The sequence below is a fragment of the Neolamprologus multifasciatus genome, chromosome 2, assembly GCF_963576455.1.
Source record: "Neolamprologus multifasciatus chromosome 2, fNeoMul1.2, whole genome shotgun sequence".
NCBI lineage: Eukaryota > Metazoa > Chordata > Actinopteri > Cichliformes > Cichlidae > Neolamprologus > Neolamprologus multifasciatus.
Window position 1 is genome coordinate 23,978,889 of NC_140440.1, and position 17,562 is coordinate 23,996,450.

General features: G+C 42.7%; 1 protein-coding gene across 1 annotated transcript in view; it reads left to right on the top strand.

Moving 5' to 3' along the window:
* Positions 1-2,607: 2,607 nt before the first annotated feature.
* flt4 (fms related receptor tyrosine kinase 4) overlaps positions 2,608-17,562 on the top strand; it is a 47,746-nt gene continuing 32,791 nt past the window's right edge. Inside the window, exon 1 of the mRNA XM_085178799.1 lies at positions 2,608-3,062. Coding sequence (XP_085034925.1) covers positions 3,005-3,062 — 58 coding nt within the window. The 5' untranslated portion in view covers positions 2,608-3,004. The remainder of the gene's footprint in view (positions 3,063-17,562) is intronic.

Here is a 17,562-nt window from a genome sequence, read left to right on the forward strand (position 1 = left end):
CACACCTACGGCCAATTTTGGACTGTGGGAGGAAGACACATAATAGTCACAGGTGGGAGAACATGCAAACTCCACACAGCCATTGCACCACAGTGCCATCTTAAATAAATATACCCAACATTAGCTACATACCTTCCATGTCTCCTCATAAAGAACGGGAATGATTATGGAGTGGCTAAGTCAAGAGAAAGTGTAGATAGGCCGTGGCAGATTGCTGCCCCTCCCTGAGCCTGGTTCTGCTGGACCGTTCTTCCTGTTGAAACGCAGTTTTTCCTTCTCACTGTCGCCAAGTTCTTTGTCATAAGGGCTTGTCTGGTCGTTGCTTAATATAAAGCACCTCAGCGCCAAATCACAAGTATTGATAAGATGAAACTAAATTGAACTGAATGATTTGGGGAGGTCTATGCATGAGCCTGTGTGATTTGTATACAAGTTGTCTACAAGAAGTTTCAGAAAAAAAGGATAAAAGCTGCAAATAAACAAATCTGAGATTCAGATTCAAACTTAAGTTTGGATCTGCCTTGAGCTGTGAGAGTTGTCTTGTCCCACTGCTATCCTGATTACATAGTAAATAATTTACATGCAAACCGCGCTGCTCCTACGGTCAGGAGGGCACCGTAACTTGGCATGATCTACAAATGCTAAGAAATGGTGGCTACCACAATCAAAACAAATCCAAAGGAACTCTGCTGAACTGTAACAGCTTCTTCAAAGTAGCTTGGCAAAAGTGCAGTGTAGCGTGGAGGCCCATGGGCATGAACTTCGGCGAAAGAGCGAGGGGGTTGCACGCTTGCTCCACATCCTTCCTATGATAGTAGCTGTAGAGCTGTAATCTGTTTCCTGACCTGAGGATGGGCCGGATGGAGTGCTGGCACTTCAAGGACGAGTCCTTGAGCCCTCGATTGTCTCTCAGGGGTCGGACGAATTATAAACTGAAACCTTTTCATCTGACACAGCAGAGGCGATTGTGCCATCCTGCGTAAAGCCTATTGTTTGCTATCGCTGTTGCCTGAATGGCTTATGTGTGCGGATTTCTTATTGAATTGGCTGTTCAAGTGTTTTTCGTTTGTTTGTGACATTATCTGTTTTATATTCGTAATGAGATTTAGTAACTCCCTGGACAGCGCTTTGTTAAGCTATCATCGCAATTTAGTGTGTTTATTTTTCTGTGAAGCCGAAAGCTCTGCCGGCCTGAAACCGAGGGAACATTTTAATTACAACCATTCAATCACAACATTGTGCTTTAAGGTCAGAGAGGTGGATTGCCGTAAGGGATCCGGAGTGGAAACGCATGCCCACAATAACAAGCAATGATCCTTTGACTCCCTGTTATTCAGCTCTCTCCCTGAGGTCAGGCTCTTCATAGCTGAGGAATCACACCATGTTCACATCAAGGAAAAATATTATTTCTCATATGTCTCATTAACAGCTGCTGCTTAATGTGTGGACTGTTCTAAAGGCACAGCAAGGGAGGAGTCCGGAGACACATTAATGCTGTAATGGATTTCCAAGTAGTGAAGCAGCACATTATCATATATATCTGACTGGACTTGCGCTGATTATTCTGCACTTTCCATACGATGTTTGTCTGACCACCGCAAAGGTGACCCTGACAGTTCACAGATAAAGCACACACCTGCACCCGAAGGCCCATCTCTGTGCGTGTGCACGATTACACAAGCGCACACCCCCTTCTGCCCTCTCTGACTTATGGTACACAGGTTTTCAATTTTCCAAATGCCTCCCTGTACGATAAAACGGGACTGATAGCGGCTCGCTACGGGCATGTTGTGCTCCTAGTACATGACTTTTATTCACACTCCGAGGACTCCCCGAGGAGGATGGATGAGTGGGTGGTGGGGGTTAACATGATTTGGTCAAGCCTGGAAGAAACTCTGTGCAGTTTAGTCTTGGAGGCATCATTACTTACACCTGACCCGTTGGATGAGTTATTACGGACACTTAATAGAGAGGCACTCCCTCAGCTTATGTTTGTTTAACATGAGGAAGAATTTGTGTCCAGAAGCATGCCAGAAGAGATCTTTCCTTTACATCAAATTAACAACCAGCATTGACCTAAACACATAAAACTGCATTGACAGTTTGGTGTCAGAAGGATTTAAAAACATTTTTTAAATTTGAGCCTATTTTTGATACATATAAAATACCATTCCTTCTTACATTCTTATATTTGTCTGAAGGCTGCCTCTGTTGCTTTATCTCGCAGTGGCATTTGTTTCCTTCCTGTGGTGACTGCAGTGCTCCCGTGGTGGCTTTGTAAGAATTTCTGATGGTATTAGGATTACCTGCTGAGCTATTTAGGTGTCAGGACGACTTTAAATGCTTTGGGAAAAATCCATGACAGAAAATCAATGCCAAACGGTTCTGCAGCAACGCAACAAATGGGAAAACCCACAGCTCCAATATTGCAGTGCTCTTATTGTACTTTTTTTTATTATCCTCCACAGTTATTATCCGCAGTTCTAAAAGTCTTTAATACAGCAGGATGAAACGCAAGACTTTGCAGGAAGGAACTTTGTCATGGATGTTTGGCTGACCCCCACACCCCACCTCCCTAGCCCGTACACACCGCCTCACACGCTCACACCCCTCTCCAATTCAGCTTGGTTTATGAACTGGGTGGGTGGATGTGGATGCGCTCCCGTCACGAGCAAAGGAAAGGGAAATCATTGAAAATCCCATTCAGTGCCTTATGCATCCTTTTAAACTAAACGAGGGGGAAAAGTGTGTGTGTGGTGTGTGTGTGCTTTTCCTTTTCCTCAGCACTTCGGCTATGTCCTCTCTGCGCAAAGCAGCCCACAGACAGACAGCGTTCACCTGAGTTTCCCCCCCTTAACCCCACCCAAGGACCTTCATTGAAACCAGATTCTCCACTAAGAGCCTGTTAAAACCAACCTGTCCTTTTTCTTTTATTCTTCTAAAAAAATTTAAAGAGAGAGAAACTCAGCTCAAGCTTGTGCACCTCTGGACCGGAGATCTGGAGATGAAGACAGACTTTACGCTGTTCTGTCGGACTTGGATTGGACTAGCATACGCCTCAGGTGAGGAGACATCTCATAACGACTTGAGTCACCGTGGAAGTTTTGAGCGCAACTTTATTTAAACGAAAAACAAAGTCAGGTGTTGCACTCTAGGTTTACACCGGCTTTCCTCTGCTGTGAGGTGGATTGAGCTTTTAATTTAAGTTGCTTTAAGTTTTACTCGAGGTTTGAACGAAGCCAGGTGGATATTAATTGTGCGCATTTGTGCGTAGGGGCTACTTCCCGTGTTATCAGCGTGTTATTATCTGCAAAGTTTATGCGTAAAAACTTTAACCCACTTTTAATCAGTCCTTTTGACAAACACTAAGAGTGCACATCTTTTGGTAGGGTGTAAGACTCAACAAGTCTACATGCAGATAGGCACTAGGGGGAGGCATGTTGTTGTTGTGTTTGATGAAGATGTAGCTGTTAATTGATGGTGCCTTAATCTCAGGAGATACAAAAACACCAGAGGATTCAGCTGAGTTGACTTTGAGTGACTTTGCATCAGTTGTGTGTGTAGAGCTCACTGGGCTCCCATATGTTTTTTTTGTGGAAAGCAAAAAGCTCTGCCTGCACATGTCTTCCATTGTCACTTGTGTGTCTTAAAGTCAAACAAGTTCAGCCAGGCTGTGTCTAAATAATCGAAAGCACGCTGGTCCTCTACGCACGGTTTAAATTAGATGTATGAAACATCTACGGCTGAGAATGCTCGCAGCTTTCCGTAAATGACTGAATGTGGATGTTTGAGTTGTTCAGTTGCTGGTGAGCAGCTGTCTGTGAAGAACTTTTTGTGAGGGGCAGTCACCATATGGAGAGATTACTTCTCTCATTAATGTCATTGAGCTGTGCCGGTAGGGTCACATGAATCCACTGAGAACAAGAACCAAACCCGAGTTTTCATTCCCATCAAAAAAAAAAATTTGAATTTTTAAAGCTCTGTATAATGTTTTCCTCATCTTACGAGCCTACTCTGCAGGGTGTTCATCCATACAGAGGCCCTCTGCTTCTCAACTGGTACAGAAAGCATAAAAATGAAACAGAATGTCAAAGAACTAACCTGGAGGCATTTTTCAAGTCTCACAGTGGGAACTTACGGGATTGATTGACACTCTGAAGCGGAGAGGTGGGAGAAAGATGGCAGTTTGAAGCCCAGAATTGCCGCTTTTTGAAATCACTTCAGACTGGAATCAAGTCAAGCGTCATGTTATGCTCAGCTGCTTTATATAGGATGCAGACTTGCTGAGGGCTAAATATGGTCTTGAGGTGTTGGAGATGTGGAGTTAAAGCAAAGTGTTTCTTGTCTTTTTTTTCCCACTCGTGAAACAGCATCCAAGACAGAAACAGCAGAGATCTTTGTCTATGTCTGCCTCACTTATAAAATCTCTCATCAAATAAATTCAACAAAACAAAGTCTTGTGTTGAAAGAGTATGCACGTCTTTGGCCCGAGGGGTTTTCTTAACCCTCCTAACCCCACACTCCCCAGATTTCTTTCTTTCTCAAATGCGTGACATTAAAAAGCCATTTCTGAGTTTGATGTAACTGTAACTAGATCACAGACTTGCCCTTATAATGATCAGAGGGAGAGATTAAAGGTGAGTCCATTGTAGACCCGCCATCCCAGAAGTCATTGTCATAAGATGGGGAGAGCAGATAATCTACGCAGCAGCTGCATTTAAAAAAGCTCCTGCCCGAGTCATTTTGTCCCATCTTGCTGTCACACTCTGCCTCTGGTATGAATTACAGCAGTGCAAAGACATTCATCACAGAAATTCTGTCTTATTTAAGAAAGACATCACGGGGGAAACTTCTGCTGCTGTTTGACAGTGTTGGAATGAATAGCGAGTCACTGATTCCTTCTCTCCTCATAATTTCCTTCATTTTGTTGCGCCGTAACTGGCTTTTTAAACCCTTTCCAGTCAAAATGAGCCACATATGAGAAAAAAGAGAGAAAACAAAAAAAGAAAACCTGAGCTCCTGAGCCAAATGATCTTTGGCTTGCTCTCTGTCTTGGGTGCACAGTGTTGATATTGCTTTTAGCAGAGTGTTTTCTGTACGCATACCTCTGCTTGATCAGATCATCCCAGAAATCTGACTCTCAACTTTGGGTATTATTCTAGTTGTACCCTTATAGAGGTTGAGTTGTTTTAGCTAACAATACCCCCTCCTGGTTCTCAGTGCTGATCTCAGGATTCAACCTCAGGACTCTGTGGTCCACGGTGTCCGTTCTTGAATATCTTGTTCTGTCAGCTAGAGAGCCTCCTCTGAGAGGAATGCTGCTGCTGCAGTAAAGTCCAAATAAATAAGGAGTCCAGTGGCTCACTCATCGCTGGCATGGAGCAGTGAGGCCCCCTGGGCATTTGGGGCTCTGGTCACTCACTTTCTCATTATGCTACAGCGCAAATACCCCAAATACAGCTAGAACTGAGAGATAAGCTCTTTCAACACCAGGAATCTGAAGCAGAGGCCAAATATGTGTCCAAGTTGGTGTTAGACAGTTGATGGAAACCATCTGTGGTATTTTTGTTTTCAAATATCTGACCCCTGCACGTTTTCAATGCCCAGTTTCTAGTCATGCTAGTTGCATTGCTTTGCGGTATCCAGTGGCCACCATTCTGGTCCCGATGTAAACATCTAAATAACTATTTTAAAGAGAACCATTAACTTTTGGAGAGGCGCCACTTTTCTATTAAACTATTTTGTCTCTTTGTTGATATTTCTGAATTTCATTCGTTATCTTCTCTTGGATCAGCTGTCATAACACAAAATCCCAAGAACTCTGGTGATACCCCGACATTTCTAATAGCACCTTAAGAGTGACATTAGTGGTTTTGGAGGCAACATCTCACTAACAACTGTTCGGGATGCCATGAGATTTGATAAAGGCTCCCTCTCTCTGTGAAGATGAGCTCTAGTCACTTCAGCGATCCCCACATGCTTTTCATGTAAAAATATAGTATAGTAATGCCGCTGTGAGATAATACAGTGACCAGCCTCACCACCCATTTTGTATGTTATTAGCCGAGCCGAGGGATGAGCCGAGGGACAAGCCGAGGGACTTTTGAATTTTTCCCTTTTACTCTGTATGTGGTGCACAACTTCTTTATTAATTGGACATTTGCACACATGGGAGCGACTATCGGGGGTGGCAAAAAGGATTTTCTTAAGGGCCCACATGAAAACCTGGGCCAATAAGCTGAACTCAGTTTAGCTCAGTGTTAATGTTATCTTTTTACAAGGTTATTGGTGTAGCCCTCCACAACAATACCAGTTTCTCATGAAGCCCAGTTGGGAAAATGAATAGCCCACTCCCACGTGGCTCATGAAGTAGTTTGATTGCTCTATCGCCTGTCCTCCAATGTGGCAGGGGATTAATGGGGGATTTATACCTCTATTTTAAATTTACACCATAGCTGGGTCATAATCGTAGACCCCTCTGAAACCCTACAGCACTACTTATGACACAACCTGATGTCCAGCTCAATGGAAGAGTAACTGAGGGAACTAAGGGAATCATAATCGCTGCCTTAACATAAGGACTCACATGTTTCATCAAATTCATGGAAGGAGATTGCAGAACGGAAATCAAAACTTGGAACGGACGTGAGGAAAATGACAAGGAAGTGGAAAAAAGTTGAGAGACAAATATGTTTGCCTCCAAAAAAAATAAAATAAAAACCATTTTAAAACCCATCAAAAACCAAAACTAACCACAACAAAGAGCGGGGGCCCAGGAGGAATAAAACATCCCAGTATTTTATTTCTTTCTATTGTGGCTGGCATATAAAACACCGGAACACAATCACAAGGAAACTAACATATCACACACGCACAAGGATGAGTGCTGGCAACAGCACTGGCCATTTACGTAGGTTATGTCGTAGGCTGTCCAAAGATTCACTGCACAAGTCTAAATCAGCCGTGGGAAGGGCCTTGAAGGTGGGGGTGCTGAATTAGGCAGGCAGGCGACGGGGTACTAGAGTCTAAGGTATAAAATATATATTATTGTATTTGTCTTGTCACTTTCTAATATTACTCACCAGACTCTGCTGCACACAGCAGACAAGAATAAACAGCCAAAACTGAACCTATCCAAATATGGATAATATTTGACTTGGCCCAAAAGCCAGATTTACACAGACAGTCAAGAACAACAATTACTGCTTAATTATAATATTAAACTGCTCAGCAGCAGCTCATAATAAGCCACAAGTTGCCTTCATCTGGGTGCAGGTTATAAACCTCCAAATTTACACTCAGAAATTAATTTTACTCTTGAGGCACACTCCTGTTCAGAGTCTGAGCATATTTAGCTGGTTATGGGCAAAGCCTCTGAGTAAGTCAGAGTCTTGTTAGCAAGGGGACAAAATTCACAAGGGTTTAGTGGACAGTTGGAATGTGTTCTGATAACAAGCAGACTAGTTTTTTAACTTGTGTCTTACGTTTTAAAAACGTCTGTGCTGCTATATCTCTATGGTGCGGCTAGTGTGTGTTGCTAACTTTTGGAACTATCGTGAGACTCCATGATCCGCCATTGCTGTAAAAAAGAGAAAGGCCCATTGGACCTTTTTCATGTTTGTGGTACGGACTCTTCCATTCAGTGGCTCTGGTGATGTCTGCCTTTTGCAACAGGGGGCGCCCTAGCACCCGCAGCACCCCTGCTGCCTACGGTCTTGGCTGTGAGTGTGTTTGGGCAAAAATATTGAACCCCAAAATGCCCAAAAGTGTTTATCAGTGTGTATGTTTGAGAGATAAGCATGCTTCATATGTTGTATAAAGCACTATATGAATGTCTGTGAATGTGTAAATGTGGCATGGAGATGTAATACTATAAAAACACTTAAATGTCAATCCATTTATGAGATGGGAAAAGACTTTGCCATTCCAACTTCCAAATTGCCAATAGAGTTTTAGTTCAGTTAATTGGAGGCTCAAAGGTGTTTGCAGGCATAAAAAAAGGTCATTAACATATTAAAACGTATTTAAACAAACAAGAAACCCAAATACATACACAAATAGGCCCACACAGACAATCTAAGGAGCAGTCTACAGCATTCAGTCTGCAGTCTGTAGGCAAGGGATGAGATTTTTGGTACCAGAAGCTTTCTCTGGTTTTAAAGTACTTGTCATTTCTACATGTAGCTGTAATCGTCACATGTGCACGCAGCGACCGACAGATGGAACAGGAATATGAATCAGCCATCCGGTGTCCACCGTCCGGACATCCTGATACATTGGAAACCCAAAAATATTGGCTGTTGCTCCCAGAGTCAGCTAGCTGATGGGTTAACAGATTGCCCTGATAAAAGGGAGGTTGTGACCCACTTGTTGTTCGTAGCTAAATAATTGCTACAAAGCCACAGGTGATGTCAAAACAGTTCAAATAGAAAATTAACTCAGTACTTTCATCATGTTGCACTCAGTTGGTGATGTATAAACTGACAGATAATTGTGTGTTAACAATCAGAAAAGAGAAAAATCGTTGTATGAATGGTTCCATTGACCCACCACAAGAAAATAATGGATATTCTTGGTTATTCAGCCCTTATTGTAGCACCTTTTCAAAATCAATAGAGTTGTCATATGAAAAAGAGAAGTTATACAAAGGGCCATGAAGGGATTTTTCAGAACCATACCTCCATGGTCATTTCAGTGTCCCTGCTGTGTAAATGAAATGTTTCAGTGGGCTCTATTTTCTTTGCACTCTTTTAAAAAAATCTCTCCCACACTTTGAATAATTACTGTGCAGAGGAGGTTTCACCTATTGATTTTTCCCCTGTCTCTCATGTTCACCCAGGCCTGAGTTTCATGTTGCAGTCCATCACAAGGACAGCATTTTAGCGACGCTTTGATGGCTGAATACTTGAACTGTGAGTCTCTGAGTGTACAGAGCCACCCATGGAGGGTGAAGAGCTTATACAACTGCACGAGTGAGTGCTGTGTCACTGCCGTTGTTAATCGACATTAAAAAGAAAAACAATTGTGAGGAGTCGTGCACAATCTGTCGAATCAGCTGGGTGTCATTCTAGGGGGCGACAGGTTGATGATCAAATGAGAGAGTCCAGAATAATCAGGGGTTTTCAATTCACAGCTACAAATGTGTTGACTTCACAAATTGTCATGACACGCTAATGCAAAAGTAATTGCATGGGATCCAACAGCCATACGAGGCAGTGACGACATTTATTGTAAGTTATGTTGTGAGGTGCAGGAGGAAAATTCTTCCTTTGTGGCATCCGTGGCCTGATACCTCTAAAGGCAGAGACCGGCTCCTTGGACACAGTGCCTGTATCGCAGTTATATTACAGCACTCCAAAATGCCTCTGTTGCTTAGAAACAAACATAATTTGGAACCCTCGTAATTCTAGCTAGAGTCGCCATCGCTATTACTTTCAAACTGCTGCTCAGGCTCGGACAGCTGTGCGGGTTTAGGGTTGTGACTTGTCCGTGTAGCATATTATTGGTCACTCACAGTACTTGCTGTGCATCGGAGGTCATTTGAGGTTCATGGGAAAGGGTCTATTGGCAAAGCCTGAGGAAATTGCCAGCTTCCCTCCCTTTAGGCACTCAGCACCATAATTGCTGACCCAGTACTCCCTACTTTGCCCTTCTTTTCTCCGGCATCTTAAGCTGCCGCGGTGATTTAGTTTGCCGGGAGATCTGACACGACAGCAGCAGAGACTTGTTTATGGCCTGAGTCTGCACAAATCAGGTAACGAGCACAGCAATGGAGCTCCTTAACGTTTGGCTTCTAAAGAGGCACAGCGTGATTTTTATGAGCATGCAAGCCATCACAGCAGGGTTGGATTGTGCTAATCTTTGGCACTAATGTTGGCATTCTTTTTTTTTGTACAGCTAGTTGTAAAAGGAACATTTTAGATTCTTCCACACAAAATCATCATTGCCAGAAACACGGGCAAAGCATTTACCAGAATGTACTTGCTTCCCTTCTCAGTGGAGGAAGCAATATCTCAGTTATAAAAATGATGACAAGCCAAAAAAAAAAAAAAGAGTCACTGCTGCAAAGGAAGAGTTGAGCTGTCCGGTGTGCCTGTGTGGCAGGTACAGGAAGGTTTAGTCAGGGTCAGAGGTTTTAAACATAGGAAGCTGGCCCAGATGGCTTGCCGTGGCATCCTTATGTTTGCAGCCCTCCTCTGGCAGGATGTTGGAAAGGCTTTTTCTCCCCCAGCAGTGGAGAGGACAGGGATGTGGTGGATGTCATCCACCTATGTAGTAACAATGAAATCAAAGCCAGGCTGCCAGTCAGCCAGTCGCCTGGATTTGGCCCGGCCTTGTGTCCAGATGACAGAGGAAGCTGGGAGAGAGAGGGAGAGAGGGAAGCGTGTCAGAGCCCGTGGCTGACTGACTTCACATCCAAAGAGCAGGTCTGCTCCGTGGCCTGCTTGGCCTCCCGTCCTTCGGCAGATATATGGTGCTATTTCAGAGCCCTCTAGCCTTGGACCTCAGCCAGTAACACAGTAACAGTGTAGCTGCATCCTCAAGCTGCTCTTAATTTTAACCCTCGCCACCAAAAAAAAGTTGAAACAGTTTGTACATTCTTTTCATTCATGTGTGTTTCGCTTTCTTTTTTTTATTACTGTAATTGAATCTAAACTGAATTTCCATTGGAACTTTGCTCATGCGCATTTTATATAACCACACAGCGACTCCGCACACGCTTTACCATAATCATTATATCTGTGAAAGCCTTTATTTTTTAATTCCCTTGAGTCCCTCCTGTGCGCTAAAACTAACACTCTGACAAGTTATTTGTTTGCAAATGGTTCCTCTTTTCCTGTTCCTGTCATGTGACTGATCAGAAACAAAACTACAGAGGGGAGAGGAAAACGCTGACGGCAAAATCATCTTTAGTGTCCATGAAAACGGGAAGCGGGAGACGCGTGGATATGATAAAGAAAACAGGAAATTTGCTCGCAGTGAAAAACACCGCTCTGCTTTTCACACGAGCGCCCTGTGTCGCTCCTGAGGAGAGAGAGCGAAAGAGAGGAGGGCTCGTCTTCACGCCTACTCGCCTTTAATGCCCACGAATCCCGCCTGCCTTGCATCCGCCTGCTTCTCAGAGAAGCTTTACATTTTTAACTGGCTTAAAGTGCCCTATGGCACTGAAGCTTTCTCTCTGTGTGCGATTTATCTAGTCAGCAGGTGTCCTTCACAGACTATAGGAAGCACACATTCAGTATTGCGTAAATGTGACAAAAACTCCCAATGTGAGCCATGCAGAGAGGTCAGCAAATAAAATGTGAGTGCGCATATCAAGAGGCTTTTAAATGGGTTAAAAATCCAGTGTGTATGAATCACCGTAGGTCCACTAACTTCAGCAGTTCTGCAGTTCATCTTGCAAACGTAGTACATTTGGATGTAATGTTGCCCCTGGAACTCCGATTATCTGGAAATTCTTCTTGTTTACTGCATGAGAAAGAGAAACCACACGGATGCACTGCTTCTGTTGAGCTCCCAGCCATCAGTAGGGGAAACACAAACGGGAACAAGAGATTTGAAACACACATTTGTTTGATTTATGGATTTCTGCTGTGTGCACAGGTTTCCTCTTAATAAAAGGGAGTTTTTTCCCCCGTTGTTGCTAGAATCAAAGGAAGCTGTGCAGTAGGCTTCTCTCTGAAATATTGTGAGAGAGCTTGACCTTATTATGTCAAGTGCCCCCTGAAATGACATCTGTTGTGATTTGGCATAATGCAAATAAGATTACATTGAGCTGAATGATATGGGTGAAAATCAGGCAGGAAATGCGAGGGCAGGAAACAATTGGACCTGGCTGGCTCTAGCATGCTGTGCATTCAAGCATGCATATTTTGCTGTTCTAATGTAAACCAAGCCTAATAAGCTTTGCTGTGCATCTGCAAGTGTCCCAAATAAATTAAACTTTTCCAGCATTATTAAGATAATTTTTCTTTGTATTCAAAGGAATAGCTGGAAATTGCTGCAAAACACTGGGCTGCAGACGTTTTATGGCCCGTTAGGCATTCTGAGTCTTTCGAATTAATAAAATGCATTTTACAGATTTTATTTGACAGGAAACCAGTTCCACTTCTTTCCTCCCTGTCAACCAGTTAGGAGGCTGGCACATCAAAGCGAGGCCCGATGGCACTCGTGGAGTAAACAGACACAGTTGTCCTTGCAAGTGTTTGACTTCTGGCACAGAGCTCACATATATACATCTGGGACCTCCATCTTGTAGAAAATCAGAGGGGCCTGCTTTGGGAAGTCATCCGGCCGGTGTAACCATATCCCTTTATATGGCTGATGTCAAACATGGATGGAACTTTTTTTGCTTTTTTAATATTTTTTTGTGCCTATCCTTTCTTCTCTTTTACAAATCTTTTAAACTAATCTAAGAATGGGTTTTCACAAAACAAGAGAGAAATTCTATTTTCTCAAGAGAAATGTCAGGTGTCTTTACAAGGACATGTTGAGTGAGCTGCTTCTCTGTTACAAAGCCATGTCAAATGACTGTCAGTGAAGAGGCTAAATCTTCTGCGATTCTTGAAGACAGAATTTAATTATTTTTGACAAGCCCTGGTGATCAGAGTGTCAGATACCGAGAAGTCGGTGAGCCGAATCACAAGGTTTCTAAAGTCATCGAGTTGCTGTCACTTCAGCTGCTTCAGACATAAAGGAGACTCGGAATTAGCCTGTCTCTATGAGAGCATGTAAACACAACACTTAAGTGCCTGAAGTCATTTATAAATCTAATGTTATGTGTTTATATCATCTGTAATCATTAGATAACAGAATCCAGCATGAAATTACTGTGATATTTGTTGGTCGAGGCTAATCTCCCGAAGCTGCTGCTTATCTCTGCACCACCAGCTGGAATGCATGGGAAAGAGGGGAACCAGGCTTAAAATATTTTTCTGGCTCTCTGTCCGTGTTCACATTTGTAAGGTGCTTGTAAATGGGCCAATCACCACTCATTTTGCTGTTTCAGCCCAGGGAGTCATTCCGAATAGGGTTTCGACATACAATCATCTGCAAAAATGATTTATACCAATGATTTGGCACGATCCAATACATTTTCCAGCATACCTACTGAAGTGTACATCGCTGTTAACCATTCCCTATATGTCTGTATTTAATTTTGTATGCCTGTGTGGGCGGCTGTGGTTTGGGAGGGAGTGCACATTGTTCACTAATTGGAAGGTCAGCGGTTCAATCTCCAGTTTCTGTAGCAGTTAGAAAAAAGTGTTAACATGTGTGTTATTGTGTTTTACATTTAAAATATACACGCACTGGCCTCTTCATCAGTTACGATGTGTTAGTGCTGGTTGGTCCTAAGTGTTCCCTGAATTCAAGAAGGTGCTGGAAACATTCCTCAGAGATTTTTGAAAGCGTCACACAGTTGATGCAGATTTGTCAGCTGTACATCCATGAAGTGAATCTTCTGCTCCAACACATCCCAAAGGTGGTCTGTTGGATTGAGATCTGGTGACTGTGGAGGACACTCGAGTACACTGAACTAACTGTCAGGGCAGGTGGAATCCACGCTTTCATGTTGTTTATTCCAAATTCTTACCCCAAATCAGACCAGGCAATGTTTTTCAAATCTTCTACTGTCTAATTTTGGTGAGCCTGTGTGAATAGTAGGCTCAGCTGTTTATTTTTAGTTGACAGGAGTGGGCGCATGGTCTTCTAGCCCATCTGCTTTAAGGTACAACGTGCTGTGCATTCAGAGATACTCTTCTGCATACTTTGGCTATAATGAGTTCCTGTTGCCATCCTATCAGCTTGAAGCAGTCTGGTCATTCTCCTTTGACCTCTGATATCAACAAAGAATTTTTGCGGAGAAAACTGCCTCTCTCTCTCTGTATTTTCTTTCTTTTTTCAGACTCCGTAAACTCTTAAGATGGTTGCTGGGAAAATCCCAGTATATCAGTAGTTTCTTAAATACTCAGACCAGCCCCACATCTCACTTAAACTACCTTTCTTCTCCATTCTGATGCTCAGTTTGAAGTTAATCAGGTCCATGTCTGCATGCATAAATGTATTTCGTTGCTGCCAACTGATTGGCTAATTTGATAATTGCATTAACGAGCAGCTGAACTTGTGTACAAGTAGTTGGACTTTATGAAGCTCCAGGTGTTCATCAGCTAATGTGACTTCATGTTAAATTTGGAGATGAGTTAGCTGATCTATGCCTGACCTTTTTTTTTTGTCAGTTACACTGACATTATCAAGCAATGCAATGTGCCCTGTATTAGTTGCTGTATTACAACGCAATGACACAGGACATAAAAGACTGTGTGTCTCACACAAATGATGAGAAATCAGTGGCTGCGTTTAATGTCAGCAAAATGCATTATACATAAGCCATGACTTACAAAAGAAGTGGCCAGAAATGCAAACTAATTTAAACTGTCGCTCAGGCGCTAAAACCAGTTAAATAAAAGCAAATTAAAGACAAACTAGACATAACTGAGACACTCATTTTTCTTTTGGAAGCTTGAAGCCTTGTGTACTGAAGGATAACACAGTCACCTTAAACCAGAGTTCACAACTGCAGCTCAGATTACTCACTGTCCACCCGCCGACTGTCCTCCAGCTGAAGCTCTTGTTCAGGAACGTAGCCCTTGCAATACACGGTGACCATTAACCTTTCTGTTCTTCACAGTTTAAGGCATACCCAGATAAACGAGTGATTGTCATTGCAGTCTGCCATGAAAAGCAGCATGTAAGCTCAAACGAGGAAAAAGTGTTTATTATCATGACAAGACACGGTATCAGCCCCAAACTTTCAGGATCCGATGTGTTTACTTTGGCATTCGCCTTGTGTGTTTTTAATTGTATTTGACAGAGTGCAAGCAAACACTAATGGGATTATATATATGTGCTGAAACGCTTTGTGCAGCTGATGGAGTGACAGGTCTCCATATCTGGGGTTTCGCGGTTTGGAAAGGGAGTGTATACATTTTGAAGCACATCCATATGGAAGATATTGACATCTGGCGCAAAAATTTGCCATCGCTGTTAAACACGGGGTGAAAGAAACAGCAGCCTCTGCACTAACATGGATGAGAGTCACCTACAGTATATACTCCCTTCCACCACTCATCAATCAGCAGAGAGGTCGGCGGTGCTTCGACCTGCAGTCATGCGAAACCCAGCACAAAATAAGTTCCGACTCCTTCAGCAGATGCGAGATAGCCACTTAGGATGACGAGTGATACACAAGAAATCCAAATTATCGAGTTGGTGCACGTTATTTTCAGACTGCCGCTTCAGATAGAGCGCAGAGGTGCTGAGCTCAGCAAACAGCGGCGTATATGACATTAATTCTGTCAGTTTGAATGATCTGTGATTTCTGGGAGATTTTAGCTCGACTCTGTGTGGGTGTGATGCTGCTTTTCCCTTTCCTGTGACACACACACATCTACTGCACGCTGTAGCTTTTGTTTTACAAAAAATCCACAGCTGAGGTGTTCACTGTAATGGTAAATGTTTGTGTTGTAGCCTCCCCTCCTTCAACAACCTATACCTCCAACAGCTTGGCATTTTATCTCTCAGGCATGCCAGTCATTAATGACATTTCAAAAGTGATGTACAATCTGCGTGTGGCTTGCCAGTGTGTGATGTCCCAACAGATTTTTCTCAGGGAAGCATCCATCACAGAGACTCATCTACAAAGGGGATTTAGGACCCAGTTCATCACTCAGTCTGCACGTCTAACATTTGTCACCATATGTCAGCCTGTGCGTAGGATTCTTACATATTATATATCGTTAACTGTATTTTAGAGTCCGAGATTGATATCATTTTAGTCCAACACTATTGTACAGATTGCTGTAATGAAGGTGGTTCAAGTTTGTGGGGAATAATTAAAAAATGGCAGAAATCAATAAAGTCAGATGTCTGGGTGGCAGAGTGTGCGCTGTTCACCGCCACCTCTTTGATATTATTTCTGTGGCGGGTCTGCTTAGTGAAGTCATTTGTCATTTGTATTTTCTTTTATTGTTTTTGATGCAAAACCTCTTTAACAATAGCTCTTTAAACACTAGTGGTGCTTAAAGGGATGTAAACAATAGACTTCATTGTCTAAGTGTGACATTTTGTGCACCCGGTCATCCATACTGACCTCCTTCTGGACATCACACTACCTCTACCTTTAATTTTTTAGAACAGTTACTACTCACAGAGGCATGAGAGGCCATGTTCAGAAAAATGCATGTCTATAAAGCATTTTTTTCTAAGTGGTGGTAACAATTTTTGGTATCAGAAATTAGCATTTTTCATGCCGCTCTGATTAGCACCAATTCACAACAACAGTCAGCTTAAGGTGGTTTATATTCTAAGGTAAAGACTGAACAATATTAGATAGAAACCCCAACAATCAGATGACCCCCTATGAGTAAGAACTTGGAGACAGTGGGAAGAAAAACCTCGCTTTAAACAGGAAGAAACCTCCTGCAGAAACAGGCTAGTTTAGGGGCGGAGCTGGGAGTGAGGGAAAAGCTCTGCCTCCCATTCTACTTTTATAAACTCTAGGAACCACAAGTAAGCCTGACGTCTGAAAGAAAAGTGCTCTGTTAGGATAACAAGGTACCGTGAGGTCCTTATGAATACGATATGGCCTAATTCTTCAAAATTATGTATTTGAGGACAAAAGATAGAGAATGAAAGTTTGTGGCAGGAAAGATAACAAAGAGCTGACAAACATAAAAGAGATCCAAAGTGCTGAAAGGCATAGTTAGCAATTTTCGCTAATTCGTCACAATAAATGATTCATATCTTTGTGCACATTTTACTAGCACACATCATTTAATCTACTGTTGACATAAAATGCTGATTAGAACATTAAGGTGATCAATAAAGAAAATAAAGTTTATTTCTATTCTAAAGCTACCTCATTATTTTTCAGTCATTTGAATGTAAAAATTCATGAACTTGATGAAATATTGTAGGTCTCCCATTACACTCTGCATCCAGGTCTGTGAATGGAAAGGTGTGGGTGGTCCAGAGCTTTGCTGGAGCTATCTGCCGTCCGTAAAAAATGAGCAAAGAATCCTCGAGATGATCTTTTTCTCCTGGTGCCTGTGGGAAGGAAATCCACACATCTTAAAATAGAAATTTGGACGTGTCCTGACAGGAATTTCCTTTCTCACTTTCCCCTGGTCTGTAGCTCTTTGGGGGGCCTGATGCTGGCCTCTGTGTGTGCAATTTTCACAGCCCGCTATTCGGCTTTGCAGCATCTCAAACGGTGATAGGACTGAATCTGGTGGCAAGTTCACATGACAGCAGAGACAATACGTTGGGGGAGTCTCTGCTATTCCTCCGAGGCAGAGTAAAGATTTCGGAAAAAAGGAAGGAAGGAAGATCCTGCTGGGCACTAAACTGGGAATGATTTATGGACTGCCACCGACTCCCACTGCAGCCTTCAGCATGTTTGTTTTTGTAAAGAATGCCAATATTAGCTCTAAATAATTCACTAATGTCAGTTTTAACATCTGTGAGAAGATATCGGTGACAGTTTTACTGTTAACAGTTGTT